The sequence below is a fragment of the Ursus arctos genome, unplaced genomic scaffold (genome assembly GCF_023065955.2).
Source record: "Ursus arctos isolate Adak ecotype North America unplaced genomic scaffold, UrsArc2.0 scaffold_2, whole genome shotgun sequence".
In the NCBI taxonomy this organism is placed as follows: Eukaryota; Metazoa; Chordata; class Mammalia; order Carnivora; family Ursidae; genus Ursus; species Ursus arctos.
The window spans coordinates 50795925-50820386 of record NW_026622874.1 but is presented as its reverse complement, the minus strand read 5'-3'; the positions used below and the strand labels follow the sequence as shown (position 1 = coordinate 50820386).

The window sequence follows — 24462 nt, the reverse complement described above, 5'->3', positions numbered from 1 at the left end:
GAATTGTAGCCTTAAGAAGTTAGAGTTCTAAGATAACTGAAGTCTAGTCAGGGAATCCAGCCTGGTCAAGGGTCTCCTAGACACTGCTTATTGACTGAAAGATATACACGATGGTCAGGAGACAAGATACAACTATGCTAAAAAGTAAACAATATTCTATGTTCACTATTTGCGAAGCAGAGTTCGATGTACTTCATACACATCAACACATTTATAATGCACTTAAACCTCACAACAACCCTATAAGGTAAGTACTAATCTTCTCTCAATTTTCGAGATGAGGAAACAGATGCACTTCTCACAAAAGTGAGACACCGTCCCCAGATCACATAGCTAGCAAGTGGCTGCATTACTTCAGGTAACATTAATTGCTATTATAAATGAACCCCCAAATTTGTAAAGGCTCAAATACAATAGGGGTTTACTTTTTCTTATATAATAGCATGGAGATATGAACCTATCTGTAGGTCAGCTCTCTTTCCTAGTTATGAGCTACCTGTTGGACTGCCAGATTCTGCAGTCGCCTGGGGTGTATCCATTTCTGCAGCCAGAAGGGGAAAGGAGCATGGAATAACATATGTGTGAGCTTTTTATTTGCTAGGTCTAGGAATAGCAAATATTTAAATTAACATTTCACTGACTACAACTCAGCTATCTGTCGACACCTAAATGCAAGGGAGGCTGGGAGATTTGTCTGTGAATTCTTGCCACTGTGGCTAAGAAGGGATTCTGACTCCAACCAAATGGTGACAGAGTCCATGCTCTTAACTTCTTTGATCGTTCTAATAGTTGGACAAGCATTGGATACTCTCCAACCCAAGCCATATCAATGTTTGTCAGGTCTACTGAGCAGGGCCAGTATAATAAACTACCAAGCAGCAAACATTTTCTGGAAGACTGGAAAAAAAGAGGCATTATAAACTCTGCCCTTTGACTGCACACCTAATGTATGCCAAAGTTAGAAGACAGGGTACCACATATGAGGGTTAAGTCCTGAGACAGTGACTTTTAAAGAATGACCTGGGGCTTCTAAGAGTCTTAGAAAGACATTTGCAGGTGGTCTGTGAGATCAAAATGATTTTCATAATAATACTAACCTATTATATGCCTTTTTAAATCTCATTCTCATGAATATACAGTGGAGTTTTTCAGTTTGCATGGCATGTGACATTGCAACAATTGAATGCAGAAGCAGGTATGAGAAGTTAATTCCTTCTAGAAAGCCAGACATTAGAGAGGCTTGCAAAAATACAAAACAATGTCATTCTTCTCACTTACTTTTCTCAGTTTGGAAAATGCATTTATTTTTCATAAATATTTATGTTAACATGGTATATATTTACCATTTTAAATGAATTAATAAATACATATTTCAAAATTTTTGTTTTAGGCTCTAACCCAATATTTATCCACAGATATAACCCACATAAACAAAAGCTATTTGGAGTCCTCAATTATTTGTAAAAATTAAGGGGGTCCTAAGACCAAACTTTGTGAATCACTGCTTTAAGGCATGGTAATCATGAGTACTAGAAAATCATGGTACTTAGTTAGTTATCCTGTGCTATCATTAACCAGTTGAGTATATCCTCTTTTAGATGAGTACCTAAAAATATATCCCTTATAGACAGAACAATGGATGCCAGTTCAGGGGGATGCAAAAGCATTACCCCCTGCATACCATAATGAGTCAGAGTTTTAACATAACAGCAAAAATGTCTCATTTTAGCATCTCTGTTCATTTGTTGCTTTTTTTTAGTCAATTGCCATACTCCTTCATTTGATAAAAATGTATTGTATAGTGGCTATCCTCAATACACTATTCTTGGTGCTTTGCCATTATAAAAATGGCTAAGATTCCATTTTTATCCTTAAGGACTTATAACCTAGTCAAGGAGGAAATTACCTATAAAGTTAAACACAGTCCATAAAAGAGGGATGAGCACAAGTATATTCCTAAGACTGAGAGATCACTCCAGCCAAAGTGATAGAAAAAGCTAAACCATTGGATTGGAACCTCAAATAATGGGTAGGATTTTGAGATGTGTAGATGGAAGAAGGACATTTCAGCTTAAGGGCATAGCTTGAGCTAAAGTGTGAAATTGGCATCTGTGAAGCATGTCCAAGTAGTAGTGAGCAGTTGGGTTGGTTGGAGGGATCCACTATGTGCAAGGAGATAGAGGGAGCTATGTCTGAGTAGGCAAAAGCATCTGACCATTATTCAGTAATCAAGGAAGGGTCAATGTGATGATAAGAACTGTGACGTAAGGTGATAAATTAGATTTTGGTGGCAAAATGAATGTAAAAAAAAAGGAAAAATAAGTCAGAACACTACTGCCGAAAAGTGAAATGTACCCGTTTTAAGAAATGAAGCAGAGGTAACTGTCCACTGGGACAATGGTTCCTAATCTTTCGGGGGCCATACGCTCCCTTAAGAATCTTTCGAAAGTTACAAAGCCTCACTGCAAATACCAGTACATAGAATATACACAGAAATTTGCCTGCAATTTCATACACCCCTGAAGTCCATCTGTGGGCCCCAACATAACTTCTTATTGACTTCACTGTGATTTTCCACGCTTGTCAAATATTTCTTAAGCAAATTACATTACTTAGCTCCTGTGACTCAAGATCTGCTCTAGAGTTTCTCACCACATTCTGCAGTTCTGCCAAGGCTGGTAATCATGGTGGACGGAAGGAATGATACTTCTAAAAAGGAAAAAAAAATCTCTTTTTATTCTCTTGACCTTCCTGCAGGTTTCAGTGAAAATAGACACATTCCACCTGTCTTTTTCCTCTCTCTGCTGCTGCTCCCTCCTGTCGCCCCTAATGACTGTGACCTCAATGACCTTCCAGAATATCCATATGGCCCTTTTTCTCCTCAACCTAGCAACACCATACCTGCTACACGAAGGCTTGGATCTCATAATATTATTCCTAAGCCTGGCCTCTCTCACTGCCTGGCATTGTGTGCCTGCCATAAGACCGGGCTGGCTCGTAAAACATCTCTTTATGTACTTTATTACTTAAACTCTTTTATTTGCCTGCAGGAGCCCTTTAACAAAATCACATTGAATTGACTTTCTCACACCAAATCAAATCTCCCTGGTCCCAGTTCAGTTGTCTTTGTCAATATGTATTTTATAAATGGAGTGAATTAACAGATGCTGTTGGAACAGAAGTGCTGGGGTAGCGTTTATGTTTTTACTGCTCTCTCTGGGCAGATGAGTTGTGTAGGAGTGTTATACAGGTATCTCGGGATGAAAGTCATGCTCGTCATTGCAGTGGATATGTATTCTTAACCATTTTCTTTGGATGTATTTTAAACCTCTTTATTACTCTTTTTATTCTTACTGTTTGCTTGTATGGTTTTATCATTTATGCCATTAATCATGGATTGGACTTGATTATATCTTTTAGTATTAAGAGATGAACATTAAAGTCTCCATATCATTCAAAGAGACCAGAATTTTCTGTTAGCCGTGAGTAACTGATCATGACATACCTCTGGAATGCATTGCTCGATCTCTGTTATAAATGCTGTCCAGGCAGCCTCGGACAGGAAACTCTGGGTTGAAACTGCTTTGTAATAGAATACTGAGTTTCCATGTCCTGGAGTCAGACTTTGGCAGAACGAATGACTACCGCTATTTGTTAGAGAAGATAGGAACTGGAAACTTTGTGAAGAGGGAAATACAGCACAGAAATCCATTGTGAAAGAGCTGTACTAAATAATATTTTCCGGGAAGATTTCCTTATGACATAATGAATTTTTAAAAGGTGTAATGTAGAAAAAAATGCATCTCAATGATTTGGGGGGCATTTTTGCTCTACCCTTTGTTAGTTTTGTGGTGGTAGCCACGGGGCCATCTACTGGTGGAGAGACAAGCATGCATTTCTTTTCTTTCATATTCTGCCACCAATTTTATAAGCTTGTCCTAAGAATGACTAATCAGAAAACTTTTTTTCAATCTTACAGGCCTAAAATATAGTCCCTTGGCTTAAAATGTGGTCCCCATGATCAGTTCCAGAGTCTCACATTAATTTGTCATGTTCTAAACTTTGTTCTTTACTACTTTACTGTTTTTATCTCAAAAGCATGATTCATAATTCTTGGTCTTTTTTCCTAGAAAAATGGAACACCTGTTTTACAGAATTAACAATTTAGAAATTCATCAGGACTATATGTTTATAAATGCTTTCCTTGTCAGCCATGGCCACTAAATGAGTATTAGTAATATATTGAAACTATTCACAGTGTTGTGAGTAAAAGATTCTTTCCTTCACTCTTTTCTCAATTGTATCCAAAAAATGGAAGCTATCTATTGGAAATATATGCTGCTTGGGAGGATAAAAAATATGCAGTTTGATATCAAAAATAAATGTCTAATAGCTCTATGTGTACTGTACCGCTTTGGTAACATCTGTCCAAAGAGAATCTTCACCTTTGTACAAATTTAAGGAACAACCTCTGGAAGAATAGATCGATCCATGAACAATACACGACCTGTTTTGTTTTTCTTTTGGCATATTTAAAATTGTGCATTCTACATGTCAAAGTTCAAAAGTCAAGTGCTACATGTGATAAATTAGGCGGGGGTCAAAAGTTATTGCAATGCAGTTTCAGAAGATTGTCTGTCTCTGAATTTGCAGCTCATTCATGCTGAAGTGATGCACTATGGGAATTACTACCAAACTCTGCTCTGCAACATCTGCTCTCCCTAAGTGAGTTAGTGCACGTCAGACATCTTTATGTCAGAATATTGCAGTGATGGATGCAGTCTTCAGAAAATGCTGCATAAAAGTCTGGTGTGCCGTTCTGGCCATTAAGTGAAATTACTATTTAAATTAATGGCACTGTCACAGTTTATCTGTGCAAAGAATGAACGCTGATTAGGGTATTAAGTAATTAGCAATTTATCACACTGGAACAAGGTTGATAATAATTAAAGAAGTAATGGTTTACCAAAGAAACTAGAAAGGGAGTCACTTCTTGTTATGAGAGTGGAATCTTGGCTGAAAATTTTAATTCAGTGAAACAAAGATGAAGTTCTTTGTGAAAGAAAGCAGGCTTTTTTTTTTTCCTAGTGTAAAAACAGTTCATTATCAAAATTTTAGTTGACCTGTCAAAAGTCCCTCAGAGCGATCAGATGACTGATTAGGAGTTTCGAATTAGGTCAATGTCTGCATTTTTATTTTATACTTAAAGCATGGCGAAACCATCAAGTAACTTGGGAGTAGAGGGGGAGAATGTATTCTGCTCCCTAAAGGGCCAGTTTTCAGTTTTCAGATTGCTCTTTAAAATTGAAACATGAATTATTTTAAGAAAACTGTTAGAGAAAAAAATGACAGTAAAAAACCCAAGGTTGTATATAAATGTCTGATCAGAAAGCAGCAGGAAAAAAATTGTCGAAACAATACAAAGCTTGAAACTGTAGATTTTTCTTTTATTGTTTGTGTGTACATGTGTGTATAACACATCATTTTTACCATTTTATCATAATCAAAACTCAGATTACAATGATACCTCTGCTGTGTGTATTTATGTGAAAAAAAAATTTTCCTGGAAATGTTAAAACAATGAAAATTACTAATAAAGCACCAAAGGAAACAGTTCACTTTTAAACCAATTACTTTGAACAGTTATCACATTTAGATGGCATGCTGAAACTCCATTATGATCAATGTATATCATCTTAAAATATTGGGAGATATTTTTTTAAAATGGAAAGATCAGTGAGAGACTTCTTTGGAGTCATGTGTAGCTAAACACCTTTCTTAAGGTGTGTACCAAGCCAGTGTCTACTTTCAATATTTTTTTTAAATTAAAAGCACTTAAAACTCACTGGTCTATTATTAGGAGTGTCTTTCATACTGCAGGTGTTTGTACAGGACCAGAACAAACAATTCAGGCCCCCAGGGCACTTTGAAGTTGAGGTTCTTTATGTTCAGTCAGGACTAATAATAAATAAACAAAATTCTAATTAAAATAAATCATTCATCACACTGTGCTGCTTTATCACTGGATATAAATTCTGATATAACAGCACTGTGACATGGGATATAGGCACCTTAATTTCTGCCTTAATCTGACTCTAGAGTCTTGTTTATTTATTTAGGCTTTTATGTCTAAATTTCTTCTGTATCTCTTCTCTGGCAAGATCTAGATGATGTGGCAGCTAAACTGAATTTGGTGTGAGAATAGAGGCTATTTGGTATGAAAGACACATGTGTCTTTCCTCAACAAGTGATGATCAATGCTCCTTCTTACAAGGTCTTTCTGCCGCTGCCTCCAACCTCTTATCCACGTCCAGCGATGGGTCTAGAACATGGTGCTGCTCAAAAAATAGTGGCCAGATTGCTCACATGATCAGTGAGCAAGCTCAGCTGGTTTGAACAAATCTATCTCATGAAGAAAGAATGGTTACCACTGCTTCTGGATTCACAAGAAGCCAGTGTGTGCACCCTAAAGCCAGGCGAAAACTTACAAGACTCCTACCGCAGCGTCTCCAATGCCAGGATGGTCCTACCTCACCTCTCTGTCTAGGCTCTTATCCCAGTATGCCTTGGTGACCTTTTCTCGCTTGCAAATTTCTAGAGCTTTCCTCTGATCCCCTGCACTTTGTCCCTTTTTCTGCAACACGATGTTATCATCGCAAAATGGGCAGGTAATTCTCACGACGGAAATCAGGGCTATTTTTTTTTTTTTAATGGAGCTTGGGAGAAGTCTGGCCCCACTGAATGATTTTGGAACACTTCCTCTTGTGTTCTTTACCTAATTAGTGTCGAGTGCTCTTGGTAAGAAGGACCCCTCACTACACATTTAAATCACCTTGGTAGGGAAATGCTACCTTAGGTATTGTACCATTTCAGCAACTGCCCGGGTCTGACATTTTTATACCAAACTTTATAGCAGTCTCCGTTTTCTTCCTTTTTTTTATTTCATATTCATATATAACATTTTATTGTTGCAGGGATGTTCTGTTGTGGGCAGGATTATGTGAATATGTCAGATACCATATGCTGCGCAGCTTCCAGTGGAGAGTCTAAAGCACATGTTAAAAAGAATGACCCAGTGCCAGTAAAATGCTGTGAGACTGAACTTATTCCAAAGAGCCAGAAATGCTGTAATGCACTTGGATATAATCCTTTGAAATATGTTTGCTCTGACAAGATTTCAACTGGAATGATGATGAAGGTAATTGATAGAAAACCTCTCAGAGGTGCTGATTTGACAATGGAAAGAGAAATACATTGTTCATAACTATTTTTCTAAAATAGGAATATAAAAACTCCTGTGTGCATTATTCATTTTCACATTACATCCATATTAATACCAAATGAGTTCGCCGTGATTGATGTTATTGCAATGAATTCTAAAGGAATTAATAATGATTAGCTGTTCTCAGGAAGCTTTACCCAGCACTTCAGATTAGTGCGGGGCTGAAAGTCTGTGTGCCGAAAGAGCCAGCCCTTGTCATCTGGGACCTCTGCGTCGTGCCGTTTTAGGTCCATGGGTGCTGAGGATGGAAACGGAGAGAAACTCTGCCTGCTTCGCTCTGGGCCCCTAATCATAATCCAGCACTTCCCTTTGATAGACTTTAGATCCAGCAAATTCACTCATGCTTGTAGCCTATTCCTTGAGACAGTGGAAGATCAGCAAATGCTTGCAGACCATAAAAGTGAATAGACCTTTGAGTGTACCATTTATTTGGATGTTTAGGTGCTTTACAGATAGACAAGTCATGTTTTGTTAGCGTTACACTTGACCCAGGACTCCAGAAACCTACCATCTTAAGGAACGGATTGTGGACATTGAAAAACCAGACACCCTACCTTGTTCTGTAGCCATCCACCATTAGGAGATGGCTGCAAATGGGTGTTTGGGTCATAGAAGATGGAAGGGCTCTTGCCAACGGACGTCTATACAGTCACTGTGTAGACACGATATATGTGGGATGTCACAGTCTTGAGACTGTTAGGGTTCCAGCAAGCACTTTGCAACAATTAATATTAAGACAATTCATAAAGTTGTTAAAGTGAATAAGTACTTTATGAAGTGAAAAATCATATAAAATATCCATCAAAAATAGTTTCTCATCTATAAATTTTTTTTAGAAATTGGTCAGACCTGTACACAATGTTAAATAGCCAATTCTATGAAAGAAATCTATCCAATACTATGCTCCTAAAGTTTACATTTATTCCAGTCCAATGTTTTCAGAAGTTTGGACTGGGAAATTTTTCTGAAATACACAGTCTTAAAAAGATGGTGATGTTGCAAGGACATGTCTCTTTTTTTTTAAGATTTTGTTTATTTATTTGAGAGAGAGAGAATAGAGAGCACAAGCAGGGAGGGAAGGGGCAGAGGGAGAGGGAGAAGCAGACTCCCCACTGAGCCGGGAGCCCAAGGCGGGGCTCCATTGAGATTGAGATCGTAACCTGAGCGGAGGCAGATGCTTAACCAACTGAGCCACCCAGGCTCTCCATGAGGACGGGTCTTTAAAAAGACTAGTTAAGAAGGATCTCTGTAGAAAACTCTTAAAGGGGCACTCATATTTGAAAAATAAAGATAGAAAACCTGTTCATTTCAAAAATGACAGTACTGCTCACTCACATTTGTTTCCCAAGTATCTCATTTTGGTTCCAGGAAGATATAGCTTCCATTATGCAAGGACAATGTTCAGGATATATCCATGATCTTTTAAATTGGCTTAACTTGGCTTTATGAAGGCCAGTTAACAGTCATATTGAATATTCATATTTAAATTATTATGATAAGGACAATATTTCTGAATGCTGAATCAAGCAGTGTGTTACAGGTAAAGTTCCATCTATAGACTGTGTTTTGTTTCCTGAAAACCTCTTTCCTGGAGAATTCTGTCTCCTTCTCCCATCAGGACTAGACCCCTGTGGGATTTCTCCCCTGCAAGTCTTCTGTAACTGTGGGTTTGGGAATTCCTTTTACTTCTCTCCTATGTTGGTGTCCCTGTGTTCTCCATCCAAGGGTCCCCTATTCTTGCTTTATTGCCTTTTTTTTTGGAGAAATATCACTTTGGGTATAGGTGTGTAAAAGGTAAATTTTTTGAGAGCTTGACATTTGAAATGATCATTTTTCTAGCCTCCCACTGGATTGATAGCTTGACTAGGTATACAATGCAAGGTTAAAAATTATTTCCACTGAGGATTTTGACATCATGTCTGCATTTTTAAACTTTCATTGCTCTTCTGATTCCTCTTTCTTCCTAGGTACCCATGTTGTTTTTCCTATGAAAGTTTTTAAGACATTCTTTTTATTCTGTTTTTCTAAAATTTCATTTAAAAATTTTTAAAAATTAAATTTCATGACAACATGCCTCTTTGTGGATTATATTATTATTCATGATGATGCACTTTTTGTGGACTTTTTCAGCGTGAAGTCTCATGAGCTTTGGTTCTAGGGAATGTTATTTTATTATTTCTTTGATAATTTGTTCTCTTTTTAAAATCTCTGTTTTTACCTATTAGTTTGGTGTTAGACTTCCTAAACCAATCTTTCAGTCTTTTTTTAAGTTTCTTGACTATTGATTAATTAACTCTTCATCTTTTTCAATACAGATTTTGCCTTAGCGTCATCTTCCAACCTTTCTATTGATTGATTGATTTTTTAACTCCCATATTTTATAGGTTTTTTTTTTCTTTAATTTTGCAGGGTTCTTTCTTTTTTGCTGCCTGTTATTTATATGGCATCCACACTTTTTCCATTCATGGGATATGTTTTTTGTCATTCTGGAAATACTAATTTCATTGTGGTTTTTTTTTATTGTTTGTTTGCTTTATTCCTTGAATTGTCTCATTTGTTTGTTTGGCACTATTTTAGTTTTCTTCAAATTTCTAATTTATGGTTTAGCTAGGGCATGCTAAACTATGCCGAAATAAAAACAAATGCACTCACGTATGGAATGGGTCGATAGAGAAAAAGTTAAAAAATTTTTTCACATTGCAATCCAATGTGAGTTAGGCAGCTCTCCTCCAAGGAATGTCTCAGGAGCCCAATCCCCTTCCATCTTGTGGGGCTTCACACATGGCCCTCAGATTGCAATGGAAAAGAGGAGAGAGTAGATGATTATACATGTATGGGTCTCACCTGGATGCACAATACATCCTTTCTGTAGAGTAAACACATGGACATTTCTGGTCATGTGGCTTTTCCTACTGAGCCAGACTTGCAAATCTAGTATTCCTAGGGAGAAAAAAACAAAATGGAGGTTACTGGGCACATGGTATTGTCTCTGCCACATTCATCTACTTCCCAGCTTCCAAAAATGTTTCAGCTGTCTTGTGGGTATTAGTTCCCTTCCTGTTTCCTTGGACTTTCTGTATTCCTTTCCTGTCATTTGGTTGGGCTTGAAGAGGAAATGGTGTTCAATTCACTATATTCACATGGAAATCCAACCCTAGTTTTCTGAAGCAGCTTTGTTTTGACAACCTTAGGGAGAATAATTTAACCTATATGAGGTAAGAGAGATTGGATGTAGATCAGTTTTAAATAGCAAAAAATTATTTTAAATATATTATGCCACCTGGGGCGCCTGGATGTCTCAGGCAGTTGAATGTCCAACTCTTGGTTTTGGCTCAGGTCATCATCTCAGGGTTGTGAGATTGAGCCCTGTGCCAGGCTCCCGCTCAGCACAGAGTCCACCTGAGATTCTTTCCCCTCCTCCTCCTCCTCCTACCCCTGCACCTTCCCCTGCTCATGCTCTCTCTCTCTCTTAAATAAATAAATAAATAAATAAATAAATAAATAAATAACACCACCTATGTAAAGGAAAGATGCAGGAAGGTTTTGCATTACAAAGGTTGCTTTATTTGTATCTCCTGTGATCTGGGATGATAAAGTATTTCACTTCCTGAGATTAGAACACACTAGTACTTACCAATAACTATAAAAAGTCCAGAGATTCATCAGAGGAAAGGCTTACAAATGTAAATAATAATAACTATAATGAGAGTTCATGAAATATTTAGATTTTCTAAAACTTGGACAAGGAATACTTCTTAGCAGTCCAGGTTGCCCCACAGCACAAAAGTGCAGATTCTCAAATATCACATTATTTTCTCTAAAGCTTCATTAGGAAAGTGTCAAAGTAACAATAATAAAAGAATGATTCCTGCTCTTATTTATAGCGTATCTAAATGTAAGGTGTGTACAGGTGTTGTCTCTTTTGATTCACATAACAAACCTGCATGGTAAATGCAATTTCCGTTTTCTCACGGAAGAAGTTGAGGCTCTGAGAGTGTGACTTGCACAAAAGTAGCAAGTGGCAAAACTGGACTCTGAATCTAAAGCTGTGTCATCCACACCAAAGCTGCTCTTTCTGGTATACACGCTGCCTTCATTTCTTTCTTTTTTTTTTTTTTTTAAGATTTTATTTATTTATTCCACAGAGATAGAGACAGCCAGCGAGAGAGGGAACACAAGCAGAGGGAGTGGGAGAGGAAGAAGCAGGCTCATAGCGGAGGAGCCTGATGTGGGGCTCGATCCCAGAACGCCGGGATCACGCCCTGAGCCGAAGGCAGACGCCCAACCACTGTGCCACCCAGGCGCCCCTTCATTTCTTTTCATAAATCTTGAGACATTTATTCATGAGCTAAGTGGAAGAAAATTTCATTTGCATCTTGTAAAAACCTGCCCCACATACATCTAAATGTAATTTTTAATTTTTAAAAAAAATTTTAAAGATTTTATTTATTTGAGAGAGAGAGAGAATGAGAGAGCGAGAGAGAGCATGGGGGGGAGGGTCAGAGGGAGAAGCAGACTCAATGCTGAGCAGGGATACTGATGCTGGACTCGATCCTGGGACTCCAGGATCGTGACCTGAGCCGAAAGGAAGTCGCCCAACCAACTGAGCCACCCAGGAACCCTAAATGTAATTTTTTAAAAGATTTATTTATTTATTTTAGAGAGAGAAAGAGAGCACGCGTGCGTTGGGGGAAGGGGCAGAGGGAGAGAATCTCAAACAGACTCCCTGCTGAGTGCAGGGCCCCACGCAGGTCTGGATCCCACAACCCATGAGATTGGGACCCACAAGATCATGACCCACGAGATCATGATCTGAGCCGAAACCAAGAGTCTGATGCTCAACCAGCTGAGGCACTCAGGTGCCCCTGTCCAAATGTAATTCTTAAATCTTCTCCCCACCTCTACCACTCAGGAAATCACAGAGTGCGGGACACTCTGCCCAGCTGCTCTGGAAGCCACAGCATATTGCGGCAGGTGTGACTTCAACTTCACCAGCCACGTTTGCACTGTGATCAGAGGCCCTCACAATTCCACAGGCAAGGAATCAATAGAAGAAATGTGCTCATCTGCTGAGGAGACTGTTCACACGGGAAGTGTAAACACGTTCTCCTTCACAGGTAACAGAACCTGAGCCACCTGTCCATGGCTTAGTAGGGATAGTGGAAAGCTGTGGAAAATGCAGATTTGTTTCATTCTGATGTCAGCCCCCTCCTTAACCCAATATCAATTAATTTCATCATACTATGGGCTGGTTAGTTACAAGGTAATTAAAGGCACACTTTGGATCTGTTCAAAGTTAGTAGTTTAAAAAATTGTAAAGTCTAACTTCAAATGAAGATGTATGCTATTTTAAAGTAAACATGTAGAAAATCCAGAACAGGGAAATAACCTATGTGTCCTTTTATGGTATATGCAGTTAATTGTCAATGAGCCCCATTTTCTTTCTTAAAAGTATGAATGCAGGCTTTCATTAAATGCAAAGAATGAATGGTGCTATACTTGGAGGCGGAAAAGAGGAAGAAACCTGTCTTACCACAATGAGACCTCACAGCATTATTCTGAGAAGGAGCTTAAAGTAAACCTTTCCTGATCTTGGGTCTGGGTCTGGAGACTGCAGTCTCCCACAGCCTGGTGTTGCACCTAAATGACCATCGTCCTGGAAATAATAACCTTCAAGGTTATTGAAAATACCAATTTTCAAGTCCCATCTTGGTCCTACTGAGTTCCTCCAAAATAGTGGTTCTCAGGGTTGGCTAAGCTGAGTGAAAAACACTGTAAAGTTTAAGATCGTCTCCAAAATAGTTCTGCCCTCTATTAAATTTTTAGTATTTGTCCATTTACTTAAGTCCCTACAGAGTTTGTTTCTGCCTTTTGAAAAATTAAGTGTGTGTGTGTGTGTATCTGTGTGTACATACATATATATCATCTATCATCTAGAGTCAAATAGAATACATTTAAGTGACATAATTCAAGCAAGTTAAGGTTAAATAAATAAAAAACTGCTCTGCTCCATCGTGACTCACCGTTCTGCCTTACTTAACTGATGGTGGGCAATAATGACAAACCTTAAGATTGCAAAAAATAAGGCAAGATGCTGGGATGAGGGGGGTGGATTAAGGAGGGAAAGCAGGAATAAAGATAAAGTTCCAGTGATGTGCTAGATGCTTTAAAACCTTACCTGAATTTACCCACAAAGCAATCATGGAAGTATGATCATTTAATAGACGAAGAAACTGAGGGTCAGATCTATAAAAGTAACTTGCTAAGGGAAGATGTCAGATTTAAATCATGTCGCCTTCAAGCCCAGCAGATTTAGGTGACTCCATGGTACAGGAGCTCCCTTCAGAGTGCTCCCAACTTCCCTCAAGCTATTTCTTCCACCTGAAATGTCCTTCTTCATCATTCCCAGGGTATAGGTGAACATTATTGTTCTTGGTGCAGGCTTCTCACACCCAGTCCCTCTCTCCTCTTACACAGCGGCATGACTTTCACTTCTACCATGTGTCATGTACATCTGGACCCTTTTTCCCTCTCTCCTACGAAATTGAAATATCTGTATGAACAAGATGCCCTTGCTTCATTTTGCCTCGTTTTTAGATTAACACACTGTAAGCAAAAAAACAAAACAAACAAACAAACAAAAAAAACAAGACAAAAATAAGACATTTACTGGAATATATTTAATTAGGAAAATTAGGAAGGTCCTCAGTATAGAGGACAATTCATCGAACCCTCCAATTTCCTTCCACTCCCAGTTATAGATTTAAGGACCCTCATTTCCAAGTTAGTGGGTCTGATCCAAGAGAGTTGCCTACTTTATCTGCCTTTTGAAATCAAGGTCAAGATTTTGAAGATCCTTTAAGACATATTTGCAGTAGCCCTCTCCAGAAGAGAATATATGTTTATACTTATTTAACCATCCATATTTCAGATTGTTTTGCCTACCAAAGAATACTATAAATTGAATATGAAAAATAACAAAAGTTTCTCTTTCATGAAGAAAACGAAGCACCTAAGTCATGCTAAAACAAGTTCCATTGAGACTGATTTGGACTAAGAAGTCCACCTTTCTTAGAAATTTACAATTAAAAGCTAAACAACACCAGGGCTCACCCAAATTCATTCATGCATACAATCATTTCATTTATCAAAAAATATTTCTTAAATTTTTACTAATAGCCAGTCACTCCACTGGGCCCACCAGGTATGAAAACTTATATAAATGAGAATTCCCATCAGAGATTTGAAGCTCATTTGTACAGACAGGGAACAAATATAAGTACACTATAATGTGAGAAATGATGTCTGTGTAAGAACTGTGATAGAAGTAAGCACAAGATGCTTTTCAAGGGCATTGCAAGGACATCTAACCCAGACTGAAGAGGTTAGGAAACACTTCGGGAAGGATATCATGCCTGACCTGGGAACTGAAGAACAAGTAGAAACATATCAGGTTAAAGGAAGGGAAACCAGGCAGAGAGGGCAACATGTGCACAGCACGGGAAGTGAGAGAAAGCCCAGTAAGATGTGAAAAACAATCCCCTTGATATGAATGTAGCACGGGATAGGAGAGGAGAAATCATGGAGATGAGGCCAAAGAGCAGGGCTCAGCTGATGAAGGCCTTGTATGCCACACTAAGCAGGTTGTCTTTATGCAGCAAGGAGTGGATATTAAAGCTTTTTAAGCAATAGAATGACACAATCCTGTACATGCATTTTTGAAGAAGTACTCTGTCAGCTGAAGAAATGATGGCAGACAAGTATCCATGGGACATTTAAGCCCCTAACAAGTAAAAATTGAACCAGCATACCCCCCCAAAAGCAAAACCCTCTGTTATTTGAAGAGTAGCCCCATATAACATACAGAATGATTTTGAGATAAAAAGGGTGTTTTTTCTTTCTTTTTTAAAAAAAGTATTGGAAATTCTGGCAAAGAAAAAGAGAAAGATTGTTGAGGGAAGGCAAAATTTCAACAATGCTTCCTTCTATGTAAAGCAAAAAGAATTCTTTCATGGGCTAGGAGCATCTTTGAAAGACCAGACCTCACAGGAAAACAAAGAAACGAGGATAAGAGATGAGAGAGTAAAAAGAATGAAATGCCATAGAGGAAAGAACAAGGAACACAGCATGGAGAGCTACTGCAACTGAAATTAGAATTGGTGATGCGGGCCTGAAGGGTAGGTAAAAAAACAGTTATTAGCAAGGAGCAGTTCAATCTGCTACAGCCAATTGGTTGAAAAATACATTGACCGTCTGTGGGTAGGTGGATGGTCTGGGCAGCTCAGCCCCACAAGGTCCTTCAGGGATCCAGATTCCTTCCAGTTGGTGACTCATTATGTTTCCGGTCCTGCCCTCCTTCCCATGGTGCAGCCTGGCCATCGCAGCATCCTGCTTCCAGCCCACCAAAAGTGGATGAGAAGGTCAATGGAAGGCAAGCGATTTCCTCTTAGAAAGTGAGACATAGATTGCCCGTATCACTTCCATGCTTCTTCCATTTTGAAATCTGAGTCATGTGACTACCCCAAACTGCAGAGAAAACTGGGAAAATTAGATCCTAGCCAGGAGGCCTCTGACCAGGACAGAAGGGAGATCTGGGTGCCCACCAGTGGTTATCACAGGTATTAAGTGACAGATGCCCCCTTACCAGAGAAAATGAAGACAGAAGGTCTTCTAATTTATACCAGTTTACATTTTATGATGTTCTATCACATGACTTCGTGCATTTTATCTTCATACCAATTCTATAAAGTAGGCAGGTTGGGATTTATGGTAAGGAGATATATGTAAGGAAAATGTGGTCAAAAAACCCACATGGATGGACTGAGATTCAGCCCTACATGGAGATAGAGCAGGTGGCCAGGAAGCCAAGGAGCAGGACCTCTTCTTCTGATCTCCTGTCTGAGAAAAGTCATCCAGAAACTGCCACACAAAAATGCATACATACAAACATAGTCAAAATTCACAGAATTAAACATATTTAGACAATTACATTTTCCAGTAAATTTTTTTTTTTTTTTGTAAATTTGTAGCATTGGTGCTTCTGAAGTTAGCAAAGCTTAAAACTGAACAAAGACTTTTGGGATGCCATTGAATCACATGGGCGATTATCTAATAAAATCGTTGCCAGTTCAAGACACTGAACAGTTTGGTTTTATTCTTTTAATTAGAGTGATTGTTTTGGGTTTGGGTTTCAGTTCTGGTTTGGTGAAAAAAGGAAGGATGTATGTAGTGGGTTATGCAGTCGTTTATATCCACTAACCATGATAAGCCAAGTTTCCGGTCTTGTATCTCATAATAACTACATTATAATTTATATAATAATTTAATGTAATATGAACAATGTAATAATTTGTAAAATTAATAATGTAAAACTGTAAAAGCAGGTTGGTGAACCTGCCCCATATAGAAGTAAAGGATACACACACTTGGGAAGCATTAAATTCCAATGTACATTAGGGGCGCCTGGGTGGCTGAGTCATTAAGCGTCTGCCTTCGGCTCAGGTCATGATCCCAGGGTCCTGGGATTGAGCCCCGCATTGGGCTCCCTGCTCAGTGGGAAGCCTGCTTCTCCCTCTCCCATTCTCCCTGCTTGTGTTCTCTCTCTCGCTGTCTCTCTCTCTCTGTCAAATAAATACATAAAATCTTTTTTAAAAAATCCAATGTACATTAGTACTTTAGGTTTTCAGTCATTCTTTTCATGTTATGCATATTTGTTCAGAAAAGGTGAATTCTATTCTGTGGAATTCCATATCCCTATATGTAATAAACATGTAAAAAAAATTTTATGATCTAGAACATTAAGATATTAGAGCTCTAGTCACACACAACAGGATTAGAGCATTAAGCATTTATTTTTAAGTTTTTAAAAGTTTTGATATTCATTTTCAATATGATGGTAGAAAAAAATACAAATGTTTTTAAAATCTCACTGTTCAATTTCTCCCTTTCCAGATGTGAATCTGGAGCCTTACATGACGTATGAGTATAGGATTTCTGCATGGAATAGCTACGGGCGAGGATTCAGCAAAGCTGTTAGAGCCAGGACAAAAGAAGATGTGCCTCAAGGACTGAGTGCCCCTACGTGGACCAAAATGGATAATCTTGAAGATGTGATAGTCTTAAATTGGAAGAAACCTATACAATCAAATGGTATTAAGCCACTTTTAAAATTAAAATAACAAAATCCTGTAAATCTGTAAGGAAATTGAAATGAGTGTAATCTACATGTAATTGCCTTGCATCTAACCATTAAAAATTATTTGCTGGTAAAAGGAACCTTAGGTGTGTGTGTACTAATCATCCATTTTGTAAAATAGGCCTCGCAAGTTTTTAGACCCCAATTTTTTTTTCCGGAATCTTAGCTGCTTTCAAATAAGTGAAGACTGCTAAAGAAAGGCAAAATAGTTGTAATATTTGAAGTAATTTTGAGTGCCTGGGTGGCTCCATCGGTGAAGAGTCTGCCTTTGGCTCAGGTCATGATCCCAGTGTCCTGGGATCGAGTCCCGTGTTGGGCTCCCTGCTCAATGGGGAGCCTGCTTCTTCCTCTCCCTCTGCCGCTCCCCATGCTTGTATTCTCTCTCTCTCTCTGTCGAATAAATAAAAAGCCTTTAAAAAATATTGGAAGTAATTTTGTTTGGTAGCCAGGGGAAATAAACAGAAATGACTCTTTAATTTTCTATGTCCAGAATCCCTCTCTTCAATAAGAGTGCATATCATTCAGAACTTCTTGAACATAGCAATCCAACAGCAAATTAAAAGTAAGGAATGCTGTATTTTCCCATTTCCTCGAAACTCTAAGACATGTAAGTTGTTTGCAAAGAGTTAAAAGGATCTGACACTCAAATCTGGGTATATCTCTGTCTCTTTTAGGTCCAATTATTTACTACATTCTTCTCCGAAATGGGATGGAATGCTTTCAGGGAACATCACTGAGCTTCTCTGATACGAAGGGAATTCAGCCATTTCAGGAATACTCCTACCAGCTGAAAGCTTGCACGGTTGCTGGCTGTGCCGTCAGCAGCAAGGTAAGGGGAGATGCCTAAACTCTGGACTGAAGTAGCCAGTGGGAGGACTATAGGAACACCCAGCTTGTGAATGATTTTTCCAGTGACAGAAAATAATATTGTGTTAAGTAGCACGTTCACGTGGCAGCTCAACTATTAATACGTATGCGTGAAAGGAGAGATCATTGCAAAGGAAATTTATGCAAACATCAATGTTTCATTAATTAAAAGAAAAAAGAAAAAAAACTTGACTCAGTATTATCCTCTTTATCACATCTTTCTTCTGCCAACTATTTTTAGATGATCTTCTGTAATCCATAATATTTCCCAAATCATTCCTCAGTTTAAAAGTTTCTATTTAAATATCTCACTACAACAAAAATTGCCTGCTCTTGAAAAACAGAGAAAGGGGCAAAAGAGAATGAGCTCATGCAACAGGGGTCAGAATGGAGAATATCAGGAAGTTACAACAGATTTGGGGGATGAAATCTATAGGACTTGGTGTCAACCAAATCACAACCAGATCACAGTGTCATTCTGCATGCAAGTTAAAAAGAAGAAGAAGAAAATTTGAGTTAGAGAATAAGATTAAAATTTTAAATGTTTTTAAAAATATATTTAAGAGAAGGAGCAGGTCGCAGAGTGGCAGAAGAAAATATTACTTGGCACTGTAAGTGAAAATGTCTTGTCAGAAGCTGGATTATACAGTGACTTAATTTGCTAGAAAGATCCATGTGGGAAGTCGAAGCAAGGAGTTTGAATAGGGTCATTTAAGGAGAAGAGAGAGAGAGAGATAAAAACAAGACCGTAGATGATGAACTCTGGGAAGGGAAGAGCCCACAAAAGAGACGGGAAAGAAACAACCAATTTAGGAGGAAAAGAAAGAGCCATCTCACAGAAGCCAAGCTAGTCAGAGGAAACCCAGGAGAAACAAACACGCAGCAGCTCTGATTCATGCGGTTACAGCTTTTGAAGGGCAGCATCTTCGCACACTGTGCAAGAACCATCCAAGGAAAACATTCAGTCAGATGGATCAGCAGCAGTGCATACGTGCAGCTTTTTATTCCACAGACCTCCAGAAACATCTCTGAGCGTGCCACCATTTAAACAGATGGCAGCTGATTGGCCCAATCAAAAGTTATGGTCCGAACGGTCCTAGAACAATTCCGTGCTTTTTTACACAGGCACAGCTCCTGCCTACCAGATGCCAGAGCAATTGGTTAAAAAACTGAAACCAGAGTTAATTCTGTGAAAAAACAAGTGCAGCTAATTTTTGTCCAAAATTGTATTTCGATAACGCTGAATAAATAACCAGTTGATTTAACCTTTTTTCCTTCTCATTCAGTTCTTTTTTAGAATATTGGTACAATGCTGTCAAGTCATCCTGGGTATCCTAGGAAGAATACAAAAAAAAAAAAAATCTGCCCATTTATACTGTTCAAAGCGTATTATATGCAAGTTCAGATGTGGGTTTTGCTTCATATTTACTGGTGCTTAAAAGGTACAAAATCAGGCTGTTAAAATGCAAAGACACTGATGGGCCATATGGAAGAGAGTTATCAAGAGTTCTCCAGTAAGACAGTCTGCCAGCCAGATTTTACTTGTTTAAACTGAGGGCTGCACTCTGCCGTCAAAATTGTTGTTGAACCTGTTGTGATAAATGGTAGTCTGAGACTTATGTAATGTATTCAAGGTCAGATTTCATTGTTTAAATAGGATGGGAGGAAAAGAATTAAAAAAAAAAAAAAGAGGGGGTGAGACTGTTTCTCCAAGCCCCTGCTAATGATATGCCAGGCCAGACACAACATTTTAAAACAAAAGTGACATTCTCGTTGATCAGAATACCTAGTGTCCTATTACCGTAAATTGCTGTTTAATTCCTATGTTTGCAGGTAGTTGCAGCTACTACCCAAGGAGTTCCGGAGAGCGTCCTGCCGCCCAGAGTCACGGCGCCCAGTGCAGAGGCTCTGCATTTGAGCTGGAGTGTCCCTGAGAAACCAAATGGTGTCATTAAAGAGTACCAGCTCAGGCAGGTTGGGAAAGGTCTCATCTACACTGGCACCACTGACAGGAGGCAGCATACGGTCACAGGTGAAAAAAAAGAGGAAAACCTACCGGAAGAGTCTGTCATTGTGGTTAGGGGGGCAAAGCATCCCAGGGGTGTGTGTTTGATATATGAGGTCACTTCGAAAGGACGTGTTCTCTTGACATATGGTCAGGTCCCACTTATCCATGCTAATAGAAGAACCCACACTGGCAGCAATAAGCCACAACAGCAGATAACTTCAGAAATAATTTATATTTGGCTTTGATATGCATTATGTGTAGGGTTTTTGCATCAGTATTAACTTTTTTTCCCTCAGACAAACGGTAAGATGCATTTTCATTCCCCAAGGATATACTCATAGATAATGGGACAAGGATAGCCAAGAATGTACTGGAAAGCAGGGAGAAATCAGCCAGAGGCTAACATTAATCTACTGAGTGGGTAACTAACTAATACACGGAATGGTTGACAGGTGACTGTTTGTGACAATTTGTTATTATTAACATTAATTAATAGTGACCGTATTATTTTTATAGTTTGTTATAACATTTATTATAATTAACCTTAAGAAAATAATAATAGTACAGTATAATAGTATAAAGTCAGATAATTATTAGAAGTGATTATAATAATAATTAACATGTTTTGGTTTGAATGTCACTTCTGAAGAGGAGAGAAGCATCTTCTGACGTCCCCACTCTAAGGAAGTTTCTCTGATACACTACAGCATCACCTTGTCTTATTTTCATCATGGACATCTCACTGCCTGATAGTGTCTGTTTTTTATGTCTCCCCCCACTGGGATATAAGCTCCAGCCTTACAGAGACCTTCTGTACCTAGTTCATTCAATACAGTACTTCCAGCGCCTAGAACAATCCTTGACACATCCGTGGATGTTACACGAATGTTTGGGAATAAGTGAATTTCACATGTGCCACCTGGCATGTACTATCTCGTTTGATACTCTTCACAAACCTATGCAGTGAAGAGAGTTATGGCTTGTATTTCGCAGAAAAGAATACTTTGAGATATTAAGTAACTCAGTTCATTACCCGAATCTACGGAATCATCCCAAATAGTTGTGTAAGTTTAGATTCTGAGGCCACAGGCAAGAGGTTCCAAACTTACTTTTCCCCTATTGTCAGCAGCTTACTTCCAAGGCCTCCTGAGTGAATGTTCTTCCTTCCATTGGACCCCATGGCTTGCGGGGAGCATTGATACCAGAGATCAGGAAACTCATAAAGAAATACAGAAAAGCCTGCAAGAGTGTGCCAGAGTTTTCCTCAAAGGAGGCACGGGTTATACTACACAGGTGGAAAAATCAGTTCATCATGATTTACTCTTAATTCTATGATTCCCCGACACACAAGCAGACATTCATTGTCAGATATCCATTGTTTTCCAGAAGTGCCAGAAGCCTGCTGAAGGTGCTTCAAAAATATTTGCAGACCAGCACATTGCATCCCTTTTCTGAAGATCCTGAGCTAAATCAATGATAATGGGAAAAGCTCTCATCAATTCAGATTATTAAATTTATTTCTTAGATCTTAGTTCACTGCAAGTGAAAATGATCACAAATAGTTGAAATGCTGTTGTTTTGCATAATAAAACTTTACATTAACATGTGCCTTATAATTTTAAAGAACTATTTGCATTTGGACACGATTGGTTCTCATCACATCCCTGTAAGTGAGGGATGTTTTTAATATCCACATTTAAAAAATGAAGAAGGAAAGTGACATGCTCGGGGTGCCCAAGGCATCAGAATACTGTTTCATTCCAAATCCCAAAAAACAAAACAATGTTGCCTGCTTGCTGTGGTCTAGAGAGTACACTAAATGCTCTAAAACAAGATTGCTGCTCTCAAGAAGCTCCCAGTGATAGGGAACACTGACAAGGTAAGAACTAATTGCAAATACAGGGTAACTGATGCCACAGCAGAACTCTGAAGAATGCAGTGGGGGAAATCAAAAGAATGACTTGGAATGGAAAATGGAATGTCAGTTGCAGAGTTTTGAAAGCCAAGTTAAGGCACATTTAGATTTTGTATCAGTAAAGGTTTCACAAAAAACTGGGATACCGTGATATGGAATGTTCTCCTTCTTGTAGTATGTCTACTTAGCCAGCATGGGCTTTGAACTGTGTGAGCTATTCTGGTTTGCATTTTTTTTAAAAAAACAGCATTTACATGGCAACAGACTAAATTCAAACGTAATGTTCAAACCAACAGGATTTATAGCCTCATGAATTATAAAATAATTAGAAAAATTTTTTTCTTAAAACACCTTTATTCCACTCACTCCTCCTCTCATTGTCATTTTCAATGAATATTTTCATGTCATAGAGGATCTCATACACATCACTTGATGCCAGGAGTTCTCTTTTATTAGGATAAATATTTTAAAGTTTTTCTACATGCTTTTACTTTTTATAAGATCATAAAATGAAAACAAGCCTTAGGATTCATTTGGCTCATCCCTCTGTACCATTTTAAATAGATTTAGATAGTACTTCACTTGGGCAAGACAGCCCTGAAGAGAAATGTCTTTGTTGAATGAAGACGTAAACTCTCATTCAGCGAAACCTCACCGAGTGGAGCCTCCTATATGCAGTTCCCACCGGACAGCAACGGTGCTAGGCATGAGCTCATCTAAAACCTGAGATCTATATAATATTCACGTACCTTCTCTGCCAGGAAAAATTCAGTTCCATAGTTCTCTGACTGACCAAATTCACTATGGAAGTATTTTATGATATGAATGACTATTTTACTGAGTTCATGGAATGAAGTAAAACAACCAAATTTGTTTTACATTGCATCTCAAATGTTTGATTAAAGAGCTGCCTGTACCCCCTGGGAAAAATGTTTTGATTTTCTCATCATTTCCAAAACCTTGGCATTCCCTAAGTTAACAAACACTAATGAAGCTGTAGCACTAGTCATCCTGGAGCCTGAAAATCTAGGTCCTTAGAAATGACAGAAGGGAAAGCGAGCACGTTGCCTCAGCCCCATTGTCTCCATGCTTATTTTTAATTACCTCAAAGCTTTAGAAACATGATCCCGTAAATGCTTTGTGGGAATAGTGGCGAATGCACTCATCATGTGAAATCCATAAATTGCTTATAATCCTCTCAAGATGTTAAAAAAAGCATTAAGTAATTGAAGACAGGAAGTCCTCAGTTAATTATTTAAAGGTGTTATCAATGCTTTAAGTAAACTGAAGCATTTTCTGCTATCTCACTGAGCTGAATACCGTGGGGACGAAGGAGAAACAGCCATCATCTTCTCATATCCGCTAATGCAAACAGCACATGGCAGCTTGTCAATAAAAGACCTTTTCATATCATTTATTACTAAACAGGTCCACCATCCTGCACAGAACAATTGGGATGTCAGTTATGGCATTGTTTCACTTTGGGTTACCACTGCTTTATATATGGGCCTCCTAGCGTGGGCACTGGGCAGAAGAGATGGAGAAAGGATTAACTAAATAATTAGGGCCACGGAGAACAAAATGAATTAATCATGTCCTCTTTAGCAGCAGATTTGATAAGGGCTTATGTGTCTCTTAACTCTGGGAAAACTGTTTTCAAAATAATTTATGAAAAGTTGCTTATCTTTGCATTTTCCTTGAAAGGGAAGACCCACCAGCATTAAGTTAGTGAGGAAAGAACAATTTGCCTTCCTTTTCTATTTTCTTAGAAGCTTGTGAAGATCTCCGGGGCTAAAATAGCATATACCCTAACATTGCAGGTTGTAGCAGACATGCACTATACTAATGTACTGAAACAGATATCCTGCACGCCATTTTTGAAGAAAAAAAAAAAAGAACACACTTTGACCATCAGTATCACAAAATGTGGAAATTCTTTATAAGGGGATCTTATATTTAGATAATTCCACTATGTACTTCCATGGTAGCCCGCACTTGGCTCTCAGCTCTCTTGGCATTTATAATACTTTATTGCAATATCCTTTCTTCTTGCCTCTGTTCTTCAGCTAATTGGTGAAGCTTTTTAAGGACAGACGGTAGCCCCCTGTTTGGCATTGTATTATCTATACTGCGATAGGCACCTATAAGAGTACTTAGCATGTTAAGCATTCAAGAATATTTGTTGAGTGCACAGA

The 24462-nt window shown here is 38.5% G+C and overlaps 1 protein-coding gene across 1 annotated transcript in view; it reads left to right on the top strand.

Annotated features, from left to right (window-relative positions):
- Positions 1 to 24462, top strand: part of USH2A (usherin) — a 676313-nt gene that overhangs the window by 515056 nt on the left and 136795 nt on the right. Inside the window, exons 51-55 of the mRNA XM_026517347.4 lie at positions 6975 to 7198; positions 12195 to 12399; positions 17234 to 17431; positions 18152 to 18306; positions 20178 to 20376. Coding sequence (XP_026373132.2) covers positions 6975 to 7198; positions 12195 to 12399; positions 17234 to 17431; positions 18152 to 18306; positions 20178 to 20376 — 981 coding nt within the window. The remainder of the gene's footprint in view (positions 1 to 6974; positions 7199 to 12194; positions 12400 to 17233; positions 17432 to 18151; positions 18307 to 20177; positions 20377 to 24462) is intronic.